Source organism: Morchella importuna (assembly GCF_003444635.1).
Source record: "Morchella importuna strain M04M26 chromosome Unknown Morimp01GS040, whole genome shotgun sequence".
Taxonomy (NCBI): Eukaryota; Fungi; Ascomycota; class Pezizomycetes; order Pezizales; family Morchellaceae; genus Morchella; species Morchella importuna.
Genome location: NW_025763437.1, coordinates 230,418 through 246,461, shown reverse-complemented (window position 1 = coordinate 246,461; position 16,044 = coordinate 230,418). Strand labels below are relative to the sequence as shown.

At 47.9% G+C, this 16,044-nt stretch overlaps 4 protein-coding genes across 4 annotated transcripts; 3 read left to right on the top strand and 1 right to left on the bottom strand.

Annotated features, from left to right (window-relative positions):
- Nucleotides 1-504: 504 nt before the first annotated feature.
- On the top strand, nucleotides 505-1,591 carry LAJ45_09940 (uncharacterized protein; the record flags this gene model as incomplete). The annotated part of the gene is made up of 3 exons (XM_046119471.1): nucleotides 505-1,245; nucleotides 1,305-1,443; nucleotides 1,506-1,591. 3 exons carry the CDS (start codon nucleotides 505-507, stop codon nucleotides 1,589-1,591), a joined length of 966 nt encoding a protein of 321 aa, XP_045967322.1.
- Nucleotides 1,592-2,705: 1,114 nt separating this feature from the next.
- Nucleotides 2,706-6,011, bottom strand: LAJ45_09939 (uncharacterized protein; the record flags this gene model as incomplete). The annotated part of the gene is made up of 6 exons (XM_046119470.1): nucleotides 2,706-3,720; nucleotides 3,788-4,332; nucleotides 4,384-4,517; nucleotides 4,579-4,726; nucleotides 4,785-5,758; nucleotides 5,831-6,011. 6 exons carry the CDS (start codon nucleotides 6,009-6,011, stop codon nucleotides 2,706-2,708), a joined length of 2,997 nt encoding a protein of 998 aa, XP_045967321.1.
- Nucleotides 6,012-7,446: 1,435 nt separating this feature from the next.
- LAJ45_09938 (uncharacterized protein) lies at nucleotides 7,447-12,074 on the top strand (the record flags this gene model as incomplete). Its single annotated transcript, XM_046119469.1, has 6 exons — nucleotides 7,447-8,925; nucleotides 8,988-9,277; nucleotides 9,344-9,429; nucleotides 9,495-11,425; nucleotides 11,479-11,808; nucleotides 11,868-12,074. The coding sequence occupies 6 exons, from the start codon at nucleotides 7,447-7,449 to the stop codon at nucleotides 12,072-12,074; spliced, it is 4,323 nt and encodes a 1,440-aa protein (XP_045967320.1).
- Nucleotides 12,075-14,817: 2,743 nt separating this feature from the next.
- Nucleotides 14,818-15,496, top strand: LAJ45_09937 (uncharacterized protein; the record flags this gene model as incomplete). Its single annotated transcript, XM_046119468.1, has 2 exons — nucleotides 14,818-15,188; nucleotides 15,244-15,496. The coding sequence occupies 2 exons, from the start codon at nucleotides 14,818-14,820 to the stop codon at nucleotides 15,494-15,496; spliced, it is 624 nt and encodes a 207-aa protein (XP_045967319.1).
- Nucleotides 15,497-16,044: the final 548 nt, after the last annotated feature.

Here is a 16,044-nt window from a genome sequence, read left to right as displayed (position 1 = left end):
AACATCAAAATATCAACATCATCAGCCAAAGCTAGGGCCAGGACCACGCCGGCGCCGGCTCCGAGAGCAATGCAATACCAAAAGGGAGAAAGTAATGATGCTCTCTGGTCATGCGTGGAAGTTGCCGAATTCAATTGACCTCCTAGAGTATATACCGCAGTAATAATGGAGTTACATACAAGGAAGCTGACCATGGTTCAACAAGCCTTTCTGCACCAATTCAATCTCAACATGGCACCACTGCCAAGTTATTGAAGGGGATAACGAAATATATAAAAAACGTCTCGGCCTTAGCTCGTCCGAGGATAGCCCCTCAAATCACAGCTCAAGACCCCTGACGTGGAAGCATTGGGTACACACATTCGGGAAAACACTAAGAAAATTCCCATGCGAAAATCATGATATCCTGATCATCACCACTCAATCCCACAACTTTAAAACGACTCCATCCCGCCCATCTTTACCGTTCGACCTCAGCCAGAACTTCAAGCACAATCCACTGCAATGTTGTTCCTCTTTGTTCTCCTCAGCTCCCTCCTCAGCACCGTGCTCGCGGTCGCCAACCCCGGCGCTTGCACTGGCTCTTGCAACGTCCACGATCCTGCTGTGATCCGCCGTACCTCGGACGGCACTTACTTCCGCTTCTCGACCGGTAACAAGATCCAGATCGCTACCGCATCCGACATCTCCGGCCCATGGACCATTCAGGGAAGTGCACTCCCAAGTGGTTCCTCCATTGCCCTTGCGGGTAATACGGACCTGTGGGCTCCTGATATTTCAAAGGTCGGCGATGTCTACTACCTCTACTACTCCGTCTCGACATTTGGTTCCCAGGAATCCGCAATTGGAGTTGCCACCTCGACAACTATGGATGTAGGCACATGGACCGACCACGGAAGCACCGGTATCCGCAGTTATACCGGCAGCGCATACAACGCTATTGACGGAAATCTCGTTCTCTCCACCGCCGGATCATACTACATGAGCTTCGGCAGCTTCTGGGGCGACATCTACCAAGTGCCCATGGCCAACCCGCCGCTCACCACCGCGGGGACCTCCGTCCGGATCGCATACAACGCCAGTGGAGCCCACGCCGTCGAGGGATCAAACATCTACTACCGCTCACCATACTACTACCTCTTCTTCTCGTCTGGTACCTGCTGCGGATACGACTCCAGCCGCCCAAGCCAGGGCAATGAGTACCGCATCAACGTCTGTGTCTCGACAACCATCAACGGTGGCTACGTACGTGTTCCCCTGTCCCCCCTCCCTCTGGTGATGACTGCTAACAGTCTGTGATATAGTACGACCGTAACGGTGTCTCCTGCACTGCGAGTGGCGGGACCCCCGTTCTCACTTCGCACGATAACGTGTATGGACCCGGTGGCCAGGGTGTCTTTGCTGACTCTAAGGCCGGAGGTGCCATCCTCTACTACCACTACGGTACTTTTCCCATGCATTTTGATAGATCGTGCTTGTATGACATTGTACTAACATCACATCAGTCGACACTACCATCGGCTACGGAGACGGCCAGAAGAGGTTCGGATGGAACGTCATCGGCTGGAGCGGCGGATGGCCAACAATCTAGATGTGGCGGTGCAGTCAGTTTATGTGTCATGATTCTAGATAATCGATTATGCGGGGGGTGTGGTTGGGGACGAAAAATATAAAATAAATTCGATACGAGTGATAAGTTGTGATTCTGCTAGTTTGTGCTGTCCGAGTGCCGAGTGGTGAAGTAAACGTGATTGATTGGTTGATAATTCATTGAATTAAACATGAGCTAAACGAACAATAACTTTGACTCCGTGACTCGTACTTGAGTGAGATGGTTGCAGTTATGGACTTGGTTAGATGCCCTTCTGCCTCGCATTCGATTGTGTCGCGAACAAAGGAACATTGGTTGTTGTTGTCGTTATTGTTGTTGTTGAGGTTGAGGTGGGACAAAGGGATCGGTAGCAGAATAGTATAGAACCGATCTTTAGATAAAGAGAAAGTTATAACAACGAACGTATTGCCGATCGTAGATTGCTCAAAGAACATCCAGGATAATACATCCGGACACAAGCACCGATTAATATAATCCCAATACATGTATTTACATATATATAGCTACGTTTATATACGCGCTAGTCCTATACTGTGTCAGGACACGGGTCAGCGGCGGCTGAACCAGGTCGGGCTGGCAAATCTGTCCGTCTTGTTAGCGGACCTGAATAAACATAGATGTGCTAGCTACGGCACGAGAACAATCAAATTTACTTGAACAATTGCGAACAGCCTGGGGGTCGTCGCTATTTGACGTGCTCTTGGCGACACAGGGTTAGGGGTTGTGAGGAGGAGTCATAATGTTGCATTCTTGGTCATTGACCCCCCCCCCCCCCCCCGCGCCTTCCTCTCACTTTGCGGTTTTTTCTTGGTTCTTTATAATTCTGGTCATGAGACGCTATATGACCTGTATAGATTACTTCCAACATAATGGGTCTGTTGCGGCTCTTGGTCTGGTAGGGTAACGAACAATTGCTTCCTAATCGATAGCGATGGGACGTTGGCGGTAATCACTATTATGCGGATACAAGCATGTAGATGAAAAGATGCACCGGTCCTAATTAACTATATTTATAAAACTAAATATAAATATTAACTACATCATATACACATCCCCACCACATGCACACATTACACGTCCACACTACATATATCTAAACCCTCACCGACTCTGGCGGCCCCAAGTACGACGGCTTCACGCCGCCCAAGTCCACCACCACCTTCTGGAAGACCACACCGGGCTCCACCGCCCAGATCTTGAGCGTATGCTTTCCCGCACTCGCCACCGTGTGGTTGGTGACCGACATCCACACCGCGTCCTCGACGGCCTTCTCCCAGCCCGCCGGCATGTCCAGCGGCTTCGCGTCGGGGACAAAGCGCACAACCTGCGGGGCGGCATCGTCGAGCGCGATGGCGTACTTGAGCGGGCGGTACGGGTCCATGTTGAGTGCGGGGCCGAGGTAGAGCGTGATGTTTGCGTTGTAGGCCGGGGTGGTGAAGACGTAGAGGTCGTACTCGAGACGGGGGGAGTCTGGCGGTGTTTGGGTGGGCGCCAGGATGGGGGTGAGGGCTACGCCGGAGAGGGTGCGGCCGAGCTGGGGGATGGTTTGGTAGGCTGCGTCGGCGGTGGAGGTGTTGCGTGAGGTGTGCTCGGCTTCGATGGAGATGTACTTGTTGGATTCGACGAAGCCATTGGTGAAGGAGGATGGGATTGAGGTCTTGTTGATGGGGAGGTTGACGGATGGGGCGCCGAAATTGCCGTATGAGGCTGAGGAGAAAATGTCGATGAAGGCTATATTGTAGCCTTCCGGGGCGGCGGCCCAGTCCACAGAGACCTCGACGCGGACGTCGGTTATGTCTTTGGATTGTGAGTTGATGTAGCCGGAGGAGGGGTTGACTTTGACCCAGGGATTGTGGGGCTTGATGGTGAAGTTGAAGGAGTTGGTGCCCTTGCTGAAAACCTCGATCCAGCGGGTTTGGGTGCTGCTAAAGGGGTCTAGGACAGGCAGGACGAGAGTGTTGTTGCCATAAGACACGGTATTGTAGCGGTCATCGCCGGGGATGGATCCGTTGCTGGACTCAATGCTGACACCCAGTGAGCCAGCAAGAGAGTTCTCGAGGAGCTGTGTCCAGGCTAGTGGTGGGAGAGTGTTACGCATGGGCTGCTGCCTAGAGAAATTGTTAGCAGTGCTTAGATGATTGTGATTTTATGAGTTTCATAACGGATGGCACGCACCAGTACTGATATCCAAGATGGGTTTGTGACGCCATGTGATTCCATTTCCCGTCCAGCAGTTTGTGGTACTGCTCTGTGAGCTTGTGATCATCCTTGAACCTCTCCATGACATAGTTTGCCAGAGAATTGGCACTGTTTCTCCTCTGATTTGCATAGAGGTTGTTCTTCGCCGACGAGATATGTATATCATGGACGATGTACGCAGCCTTCACTGGATACGACACAAGCTGGAAGAATGCCGGCTTCACGTTATGGGATAGCTTGTCATAGACCGCTTCAGCTCTCGCAGAAAGATCTTTCCATGCCGCAAGGACCGTGTCGGCTTCGCGGTAGTTGATGATGTTGTAAGTTGAGGGGTCTACCAATTCAAACTTGCGTCGCCCGGCAAATTTACCGTAGGTGTCAATAATTGAAGCAATCTCGGGGCCGAGCTCAGAGCCAAATTCGCGCGAGGCCCAGGCTTGTTCCCAGCTGTAAACCTTGTCGACGGGACCCCAGGTGTCAAAGTCATAAGCAAGGCTCATAAAGTAGTCGATTGGGAGTTCCTGGGATTGGAGTCAGAAAATGTGCTAAAATGTGATTTACGGACTTCTTACGAGTGGCTTGAGGTCTCCGACGTTTACTACCCAGATTTGGCGAGCATTCTTTTGATATGCGATGTTCATCTGCTCCCAGACCTTTTGGAGTTGCATGGTGTTGATCCATTTGTAATCTCTTGGGTCGCCAACAACTTTTGTCCAGACAGGTTAGAATGATTTCTGGTGGTTATGGTTGAGGTAGTAGAATCTTACAGTCAAAGTGGTAGTAGATACCCGCACCACCAACTCTGTCAGTCTCGTTACTGACTGGGGCCCTTCGAAGATTTCCCCAGTTGTCGTCAGCCCACAGAAGAGTAACATCATCCGGAACCCTCATCCCTTCTTCGTAATAAGATTGAATCTGTAGGTAATGTTAATTAGGAATATTGTTGATGCAGGGACGCCAAGAGGAAGCCTACATCTTTGTACAAACACCACACCTGGGGTACCGTTTCAACATCTACGCCTAGGACATCACTGAGGATCTCTCTTTGATCTGCCACTACCTTCTCCAACAAATCCGTCACGACATTTTCGCTCAAGATGTTATCACCATTACCTCTCATCCCCACTGTCCAGTAGTTTTCAAAGTCTTTGCCTCGCTCTACACCTTCTCTCCAGTACTCTTTGATGTTCTCCTCGTTGGTTGCATAGCTCCATGTGCCGTTACCCAACGTATTCCACTCCTTGGTACTCCTCATCAAGGGCTCCGTATGGGACGTCGACATCACAATCCCATACATGTCAGCCGTCGCCTGGTTCTCAGCATCATCAACGCCAAACATACTGTCCCACATAGTGGGCCACAGAAAGTTTGCCCTAAGACGAAGCAGCAGCTCAAATACAAGGCTATAGAACTCATGGTTATACCCAGGTCCATACTTCCCGGGAGGGAAGTTCTCATTGACCCAGTTCGTCAATGCCGGCTGCTCATCGTTCAAGAAGATACCGCGGTACTTTACCGACGGCGGGCCCTGCACGCGCAGCACATCGAGCGCATACACACTCGAATGCCTGGTTATTGGCACATCTGCCCAGAAGTACCACGGAGACACGCCGATCTGTTCAGACAGGTCGTAGATGCCGAAGATGGAGCCGCGCTTGTCGCTTCCCGAGATTACGAGCGCCGAGGTGTAACCCGGGAGCGGGTTTTGGACAACTTGCGTCTGGAAGGACTCCCATTTCCCGGTGGTGTTAGACACGTCGAGCTTGCCGGCGGTGATGAGTTTGTTGATGAGCGTGGATTTGCCGATGGTGCCGACTATTATGGCGGTCTTAGACTTGGTAGAGGAGGCGGTGGTCGTATTGCCGAGGGTCAGTGTGAGGCTGTGGCCGGTTACTCGATTGAAATCTTCGGCGAGGTCTTTGGCGGCGCGGATCACTCCAGGCCAATCTGCAAGTGCGGTTGAGAATATTAGTATAGCACCAATGAGTGGAGTGTATAAGTATGGATGGCAAGAAATACCATTTCCGTCCAGGAGCAAAGCAGCAGTTTGTCCTTGGGCGACTAGGCTTATTCCACCATCGACTTTTTCAAAGGAAATCGTTCTCTTCTGTCCAAGTGCATTGACAAAAAACGGATTCAGAAAAATTGTCAGGATAGCCAAAAATGGCAGCACCCGGAGGAATTGATCATTTCGCAACATCTTCTTCTGCCTCTTCAGTAACGCAGAAGCACAAGTAAGAGCACGCCTTTAGGAAACGTCCTTGGGGGAATTGAGGTTGGAAGGAGAGATAACTCCCAGGCTTTGCTATTTAAGCCAAATGACTGGGCCCCATATAAGTCATGAGATACATAGTTGTTTCCAACAATGAGGTAAAAAGGACTATATTATTATGCAATTAAATCGTCGAAATTTTACCTCCGTTCCCAGGCTAAAGAAGCGAAATTGCGATGAGAACCCGGATTTGACAGTGTGGATTATCAGGCTATTCAGAATGAGCCTATCATGACAAGTACATACGTGCCATGATAGATGCTTAAAAAAGGCGGGGGATTCGGGAGGAAGATCCTGGGGAAAGGGATTTTAACCTGGGGTAAACTTCCCGGGGCTACAGATATCTCTTCACATTAGCCTGAACTATTCTGTTCAACGGAAAAATCCACAAAATATAATGTGGGGTAGCTGGGATATACGGGAAAGGCGTGGAGAATCAGGATGCAAAGCCTATATCTGTGAGATTTGCCCTGGATCTAGGCCGTACCTGACGTCGGTGTTGTGGTTATTCATTCTCACTAATGGGTTTCGTAGATCAATGCGGTACCGACGTAGCTCAGTACGCATAGCGAGTCGATATCCGAGTGCTTTGACATCATTTATAGATAACCGACTAGTGTGGAAGGGTAGCATTCTAGATGGCGAAAGTAATATACACTGTAAATAAAGGAAAATAATATTGTTGAATTCACTGTTGTATATAAGGTGTAGTTATTGTTTAGCGAATCCTGCTATTTACGTTGCATGTTGCATCACTCGATGCTTGGCACGCGTTTCCTCTTTTGCTATTGAACAAAGGCACCACATGCACAGGAAACCCCGCCTAACTGGTCGTTAAATCTCAGAAGAGTCCCTGCCATCCCGAGATTCTCTCCGAAGCCATTGATTCATGGTCTTGAGTACCATTTGAGTTTCCACACTGGCAATCCGGCTATTCGGCCTGATATATTTGGCAGTGTTTCGATGGACTTAGTACCGTACGTAGTACCATCTAATCAACAGTTAACTGCCGTCTACACCTTTCCATTACGGAATGCAATTCATAGATCGTCTGGTATGCTCCCATGAGACCTTTTTGCAGAGTAGAATTCATTGTACACGGTTATAGCCTCCAGTTAACCCTAATTGGTAAGGAATAATGGCCGTGGCTCTGGGTGAGGTGGGTTGAAACAAAGAGATAGTGGAGTAAAGTTAACAAAGAAGTCAGAAACGAGTCCGAATATCGCCCGTAATGAATCGTTTCTTAAGTACTATAGCCAGGTGCAACCGCATCCTAACCCCTCGTGAACAAAATATTTCTACAAGCCTGTCAACTTGAACAAAATACCCTTACAGTAAAAGAAAATCAGAGGAAGACACTACGATGGCCAACAATCATTGGGGCCCTACACCATGGGTGGGCTCCGAGGTAATGACAAGGATGAACCAGAGGTTTCCCGAGGGTGACGATACGGATAATATATACTCAACATCAGCACCAATCTTCAATGACTTTTATGCCGCTACAAATCTTACCCCCGAGGGGCGGCAAGCAAGGGTTGCAAGTTTCGGGGCATGGAACTTACCAGACCATGTTGACGATCAAAGAGGGTATCCCGCCAATCATCTCGAGGCTCAATTTCAAGTAGCAGGGACGCAAGACCCGGAAAGGGTTCCCCCTGGGCCCTTTAACGGAAAGTCCATAGAAGAGCAAATGCTCGACGCAGCTTTTATGTCGGAAGTATGCACTGATTTGAATGAAGTATGTGCAGCGCAAGACCTTCCGGCTACCGTGGCTCATTTCCAAGACCAAGTTGTTCTTACGGACGGGAGACGAGAGAACAGGGATCTCGTAAGATACACCGACCTTTTCCAGACCAATACCTGGTTGGATTTGTTTTCACAACGTTATTGGGTATTTTTCTTGGGGGATTACCAGGAACGCAGCGCACTCTACCCAGTTCCAATGACTACGCTACCTATATATATACGAATATCCGTACCAGATGAAAGTGGAGCTTATGTTCCAGGGCCTAGGATAAATCATGACCTTGTGCTTAGCTTGGCAGGAATGGCGGCTCTGGATTTGCTTCTTACTCCACTAAACAGGACTGCTGCAGAGCCTCCAGAATTAGTTGTCAACACCTGGTGGTCGGAGCAAGCGAATCCCATGATACGTACTGTGCGCCCGCTTCAGGGCCCTACCTACGGGTACCAGGCATACCTAAGAATGTTTCGGCGAGTGTTCACATACATACGCCATTTCAATAGACCTCGAACTGACATTTACTTTGGGCGTTTCCCCGCAAACCTTCTACCACGAGACGTACTTGGGCAAAAAACGGAACACCTGCCAGCCCTGGAACCAGCAATCCCATTCACTCCCCTCCATCACAACCGCCACTGGTGGTGCATTATCGTCGACTCATATACGGGGAATGTCTATCAACATGAATCCGTCGTTCCTGGGGGCCTTAGTGGGCCTGTCACGGCTCGATTTATCCATAACATCAACAGGACACTCAGAGATCTTCCAACAGAACAGGTAGGAGCCCTTGTACAAAGGAGGGCTTTAAAACCTCACACAGATAAACCGGATGTAATGGCATGGGAAACTACTCAGCGTCAATCTAGACCACAATTCAGGGCTTATCATATACAATCCTTGCGTGCCGTAACCCACGTACCTACCGCGCGCCAGAGTGGCGGTGCCGATTGTGGACTTTTTGTATTAAAGTACATGAGGAATTTCATTCACAGCCTTTCGGAGGGTGTTGTAGGCGCTGAAAAACGCGATCTTAACGTCCCACGGTTTAACGTCGCTGCAGCACGTGCGGTGATACATACAACTCTTAGTATTCCTGTAAGTAAAAACAATCATTTCACGGCCATCATTCGCTTCGTTTTTGTTAATACCTCTACTAGAGGGTGTTGCCTCCTCTGAACAACGAGGACTCCCTAGACTCTATAGGGCAACAGTTGGCAAGGCATCCGGGGGATTTTCAGCGAGCCCTGTGGCATCTAGAAAACGCCGGTGCAATTCTTATTTGCTACACAAACACTGAGACTAGAGTACGGAACAATCCTGAAGATGGTGCTGAGGTTTTTCAGTTACCACCTTGCGTACCTCGGGTGGATTCAAGCGGAAGGGAGACTTGCAATTGCGGGTTTAGAGTAATTCCTGTGCCAGATAATCATAAGGTCATACTCCACAGGTGAATTATCCCTAGTTGATATAGAGGTGAGGGGACGCAGTTCTAACTGCCTTCCGATAATCACAGTACAAAAATGCAGGATCTGGCCGATGCTACTGCATGGGAGGAGTCAGAACTTGGAAAGGTTTCTGCAGCGGAAATTGCGCAAGCCAGTAAAGAACATTCTTTCAATACGACCTATAAGAGATTTATTATGCATACTGATATATTATCACAGGGGTGGATATACTGGCGACTACCACGTTTGCAGAAGGAACGCCAGAGTATACGGCGGCATTGGGAGCCGGGGCTTTGCGGAAAAAGGCTTTGGAAACTCAGGTTCTTGGACGTGCCTTGCCAAGACTTCTTGTGGGAAGGAATTCAAGGGGACCACGACCTGGCTGTAGAGGTGGATTTGTGATGAGTAACCATACTCCAGCAATGGCAGCTGAGGACAATAACTTGAAGGCTTGTGGATATAAGATGGAAAACCCAAACCAAACTAACGTTTTGGGACCATTTTCATACCGGAAGCCTTATCCATTGTGTGTCAACGAGGCTCTTTGGGCTTGGGTTTCTAGGGAAACAACAGGAACAGAGACACAGACCACAAGTACTACTGGGGATTTTTTACAAAGAAGTAGGATAAGAGCTAGAAGGCTGCGTGATAATAAGGGTGGAATAGTGGTATCCAGAGAAGCACACCAGGATTCCCCTACAGATCACTACCAAATCCCTGTTATCGCTGAAAACAGAGGATTCTGGGAGGACGCACGAATCTCCACAGCAGCAACACAAGCTGAAGCCCTGGCACGCAATTTAAGACGAGAGGCGCAGGAGGCTGGTTTTGCTTATTATGCGCCCTACAACGATAATTACGATTCATTTGACGAAACCCTACCACTCATGTCTGGCATTTTGCCACGCAAGGTGCGACGAACCCGTAATATTGAACGAAATAGACGAAAACTTTATGAGCATTCGGATTCTGAGTATGATACTGATGGGGCCTTCGATCCAACCGGCCAGTGCCGTAACAGAAAACGATATAGGCAATCTGCACTGCCACAAAATGCGTTGACCTACGTGAGCGTTGGTCCGAAAGTTCTTGAGCGCTCACTCCCAGTAGCACCTTGTTACCAAGCTCTCGACTGGTATATAAATACTCATCAGACCAGAGTAAGGACAGAAAGCATTTTAGAGCAACAGCAAATGCTCCGGGGGCGCATGCAAATTAGAGTCCTGATCAAACATACAAACGGGGCTGGAGGCAAAAATCTGAGCTTTCGTACTGGTACCCTCCCAAAACATATCCTGCTGCAGGGGTTTCAGAGTCTTATTAGATATCTTAAGGAGCCTCCCCATGACTTGACCGAGCCAGGGGAAGAACCGAATGTGGTTCCTCAGATGGGAGAAACAGATGAGTTGGAGTATATGACAACGACGGGTATTGCACCTCTCGACTCTGAGGTAGACTTTGCGGCCTTCTGTGAGAATCTAGACGCCACTTGGAATGCAAATCATAACGCCACAAGTCTGATTGAAATATCAAGGTGGCCGACCTATTGTATGAATGAGGTTGACTTCACTTTTACCCATGGTGGCCTCGATCATCCCATCCCACGGAGTATGCTGAATACGTTGGGAGGTGTCGAATCGGGAATTCAAGCCTATATCTCAAAATTTATAGGTCCTCAATTTGAGTTTACGTTAGATTATAGGCAAATGATGGGCGGTGTATACGAGCAGCCACAGACCTACTGGGGAATCCATGAACCGATAGTAAATGGAATTAGAATTATAGATCCTGCTCAAAGATTACTAGTAAACATTACTCTCAATATCAGGGCGCTCAACACCATAATAATCCACGAGGAGGTGAACTCATTTGGTGGGATAATGACTCTTCATATTGCCGCATTGGAAACCATTAGTGTTTACTTAACTACCCATTTTACTCGATTGGAGAAGTTTAAACAATTCTGCGCCAGTAGAAGCCGTCGATTGGAGTTTGAAAATCCCCAACTCTGTTACAACACCGGTCTTATTCCAGGCGTCTTCATCTGGACTCCCCTCAACACTCAGGAATTATGGGACACATTTCTTCTGACAGTCACAGACGGGGATCCATTTGAAATGGCTTTTAGAAGACCGATTTTCTGTACAGGGGTTTGTCCGCCCCATCCCGCTCCTATCTAAATAGTCTACTAACACTCCTCTAGCACATTGAACACACGGACACATTTGGTGGTACCATACGTTTTCGCTTTGGGCAGCGCAGTGTAGGGCCAGATGTGATGGTACCAGCGGCAGTTCATATCCTTAGAACTGATATTATCAATATCCCCGCCGTGACTCTGGGTCCTGTTCTTTTTGCGCACGCAGCTACTCATGCCCCATATTCTCACGTCATATGTGATGGGTCCTTACCGATACCTCATGAAAATACTTTTTCGTATGCCCCACCAGATATGCCCGGGATACTTGGACTATTACGAGCATCACTGGTGAGAGGAGATTTTGCACTCACGAGAATTGTGATCTATGGATGGGTACGTATATGGCTTTAATAATTTCTTGGTTTCAATATGACGTGCTAATATTTGAGCAGATGGTTGGTTCAGCAGCAGAGGCCGCTCTGAGGGTAGTATCAGATACGGCTAGAGGTCTCCGAGACACTATACGGGCTGCTGATGATGCAGCAAACCCAAATAATCTACCCAGAGACTCCCGCTGGGTGCAGAGACAACAGCAGCTGGTAGTTGAGTATAATAAGAGAAATCCACCAGTACCGGTACCGGTACCGGCACCGCTTTAGGCACAGAGGAGGGAGCTTCAGTCTGTTTAATTCAAGATTACGTTGTAAAATAGTAAAATTCGAACTGAAATAGTTAGAGAAAATTACATATCAATTCTCCTTTGATTATAGCCATACAACTACGTATACAGATGGTAACAGAACCAGTTGTAAAAGAATAAACAGTAAGGAGTTGGTCCACCTCAAGACGCGGATTGGGGTGGGCCACTATAAAATCGGAAACAGAGACCAAATTTGGTATTATGATATGAAACTTCGGCGAAGCTCACCCTCGATCATGCATTACTAAAGAGTTTTAGTACATCAATTTCACACAGTGTTATGACATTATATAATTAGCTAGCTACATAAGTTATAGTCAAAAATAAGGATGAAAACTGTGCATCCTTCGAACGGACACTTTCAATTAGACCGGTAAAGCTAAAACCATGATGTAAGTATATAGAGGTTGTACTCTCAATTACAAGTAGCTAGACCCGGTCAGTATTATTAATCCTTTGTTTGAGTTACTAGAGGTCTTTGTCAACTCAATGGGGTTATAGTCAATAGGACGCCATCCAACAGAGCATAGCTACCACCATGTAAATACTGTGGATGCGGTTAGTTTTACTATCTAATTCATATAGAGATGAGTGATAAAAAATAGATGGTAAGAAGTGCTATATATAGGGCCGAGGTAGCTAAAAAGATGATATAAAAGCGGCCTCCATACTTTACCGTCATTAACCCTGTTACACTAGCTGTAACGGAGTTCCAGGATCAGTTGGTAGTTGCATTGATAAGATAAGATAAGATAAGATATTAAAACTCTCCTCAAGAGGTTAGTGAAGCAATGTGCCGTGCTAGTACAAGATCCAGTCTCAACTATCATTGACTCGAGACACATACCTACAGCTAGCTGTGGGTGGCCGTACGTAAAAAAGACGTCTCAAGCGCACCTCCCGCAAATGTTAGCAACAAAATTTGATACGGTATCTTGTTTGGGGGGGGGGGGGGGGGAAGCTTGAGGGTTTCTTTACCACCGGAAACAGACACGTAGTATTTACAAAACCTCCAAATTAATCATTATTCCCGTTATTCCCATCTTTAAAGCTTTGTATAGCAAGACACATTCAATCAGATTGTAGGATCTACCCAGCTTTAGGCCCTAGGTTCCCCATAATAGCTTCCCGAGCTAGGCAGAGCTTTACCCCACATGGCACGCCCTCGACCCCACCCCGAACTACCTACTCTAAGGCACCAGTCGATCATCACCATTATCACTAGCCACCCTTCACATGTATACGCAAAAAAAACCCCATGTGTTCGTCCCATAAATCCCCCACAACCGCAAAAAAACCACCGAGTTCCTCGGCCGCCCAGAAAAGCGGGGGTCTCGGTCTTTATTGACCAAGTAGTAGTAGTAGTACAGGGCTACAAGTCGTTGTTGTGAGGGGGGTATATGATCCTTTTTTATATACCCCCTTTGTGCAACATCGGGGCGTTATAGGCAGATCCCGGCGGGGAAAGTGTGGGGTTGATCCCTGCATTGGTCTTGGCAGGAGCTGAGGTGGTAGGGTTTGAGGGGTTTGGGGATTTGGAAGGGGAGCTGGACAGACTGGAATACCCTTGTTAGTTGTGTGTAGCGTAGAGAAAATGGTCGTATTTTACGGGTACCGGTAGCGCGTTCGCTATACAACTTTTTTTCGGTGTTAGAGGTGAGGATGCTCTGGCGTGCATATATAGAATCCCTGAATCCCTGAATCCCTGAACGTCTACCAACGCTCCCCTTATAATTCACACTAGTAGTGATAAAGAAACATAAAACAAGATATTTTATACTATAATCCGTCAAAGCTGGCCCTTTTTCCGTAGGGGCCAAAATTCATAGAAGAAATTAGACAGAGATCGATTCAGACGGAACAATTAATAAGGATTTAGTAGCATTATCAACTCTTTCTACCCCCATATAAGATTGTCAGCATTCCCCGACGGGCATGGAAACTTCCAAACGCACTCGGCCGATATATATCACTACAAGTTATTACCATTTCTACCAAGCCACTTTGCAGCAATCACAAAGGGGGGGTTTCTAATATCTCACCAGCGATAATAAAATACACTCAGGTAGCACAGACCGGTAATAAAGCCGAGGCATAATCAATGTAAGTAAGTTAGTAGATCCCGTTAGGGCGCTGCAACGTTGGTTTTAAGTTACCACCTGACGACCACTGGTAATGATCAATATGAAACTTCCAGCCACAACGGGATTTACCGTGTTTTTTTTTTAGTATACTATAGTGCTATTTGCGCTAGTATTAACAGCACTAGGTTCCGGGAAAAATGTCGAGTAAAGGCAGATAATAGATAATGTTATGTGGGTGGGGTAAGGTTTGGCCGATCGAGTTATAGTTTTAGAGATGCTGCCAGCACCTTGGTGGTACATCATTGTACTCAAAGCCTCAACGGGATTATTTGGACGTCTCCCAAGGCCGAGGAACTGGAGGAAGATCAGGGTTCGGTTTGTACCCCCCTCGGTAGTCCGAACGGGTTACGATCCGAAACGCCGTGGGTATGTATCAATTCTACCAGGAGCCCGTCAACATTCCAGGTAAAGAAGAGTCAAACAATAGACCTAGCAGTATAACCAGTAGGAATGTTACAAGGAGTAGGAATGCTATAAAGCGAACCTCAATCCCCCTCCATTGACAACTCCATCATCCCAACAACTCCCATTCCCACAGCTTATTCATAAGCTCTCACCATGGTCTCCTCACTTGTCTTCCTCCTTGCTCTTACCTCCTTTGTGGGCGCCTCTCCAATTGCACCCCGCCAGTCACTCAGCACAACCCGCAACGACATTGTCGACGGTGCCTGCAAAGAAGTGACCGTCATCTTTGCACGAGGTACCACCGAGGCAGGAAACGTTGGCTCTCTCGCGGGCCCCCCGTTCTTCAACGCCCTCGTCGCGGATTTGTCGAACGCCGAGGTCGCAGTCCAGGGTGTTGACTACCCCGCGGATGTTATAGGCTTCCTTGCTGGTGGGAGCTCAGCTGGCGCATCGACTATGGCAGGGCATGTCAAGACTATCAAGTCTAGCTGTCCTACCACGAAGATTGTTCTTTCCGGTTACAGGTAAATACTCCTCGTCAAATCCAGCGGGCCAGGGCAGAGCTAACCGGTTCCATAGCCAAGGAGCACAAGTGACCCACAAGGCTGCCGCTCTGCTTTCCACCGCTGAGGCAGCCATGGTCTCCTCGATTGTTCTGTTCGGAGACCCAAATGAGGGCGACGCATTCCCGGGTACCTTGAACAATCATGTGAAGACGTTCTGTAATGTCGGGGACTTGATCTGTCTGGGCCAGGCCATCATTTTGACGCCGCATTTGACTTATAGCTTGAATGCGGGCGAGGCTGCTGAATTTGTGGTGAGCAATCTCTAGAGAAACAGTTGTGGTTCCTAGTTTGGAAAAAGGGGTCGGCGGTATGGGAATTGAAGGGAAAGATGAAGGGAGTGTTGGGGGGAAAGAGATCGATTGTATATGTGGGCAGGTACCGCAAGGAATTATTTAGTTATCAAACAATATACTCACCGGTATTCAATCATTTCGTGTTGGTTCTATTCTGTGGTGAAATGAACTGGATGCATCCGAGATAAATAATGCAGTACAGCGCAATTAAGGCAATCTCTGGGCTTCAGTAGGCAGAGTTTTCGATTATTCCCAGGACCAACCGGGTAGGTATATTCCGTGAACGTAAAACATTTCTTTAATCATCACGAGGTATATGTATGGAGGAGTTGAGTGAGTGAGATGCATTTCTGTCACACACCAACCTTAATTTTACCCCGCGACACCAAAATTTAGATGTAGCTATCCTTGGCGCCAAGAATCACTAGCTTTATTTGCTACTTTATTTGCTACAACCTTCATCCCACCCGTGTACACAGAAAGCCATCCAAGCTTCCCCTATAACTCCAACTCACACATAT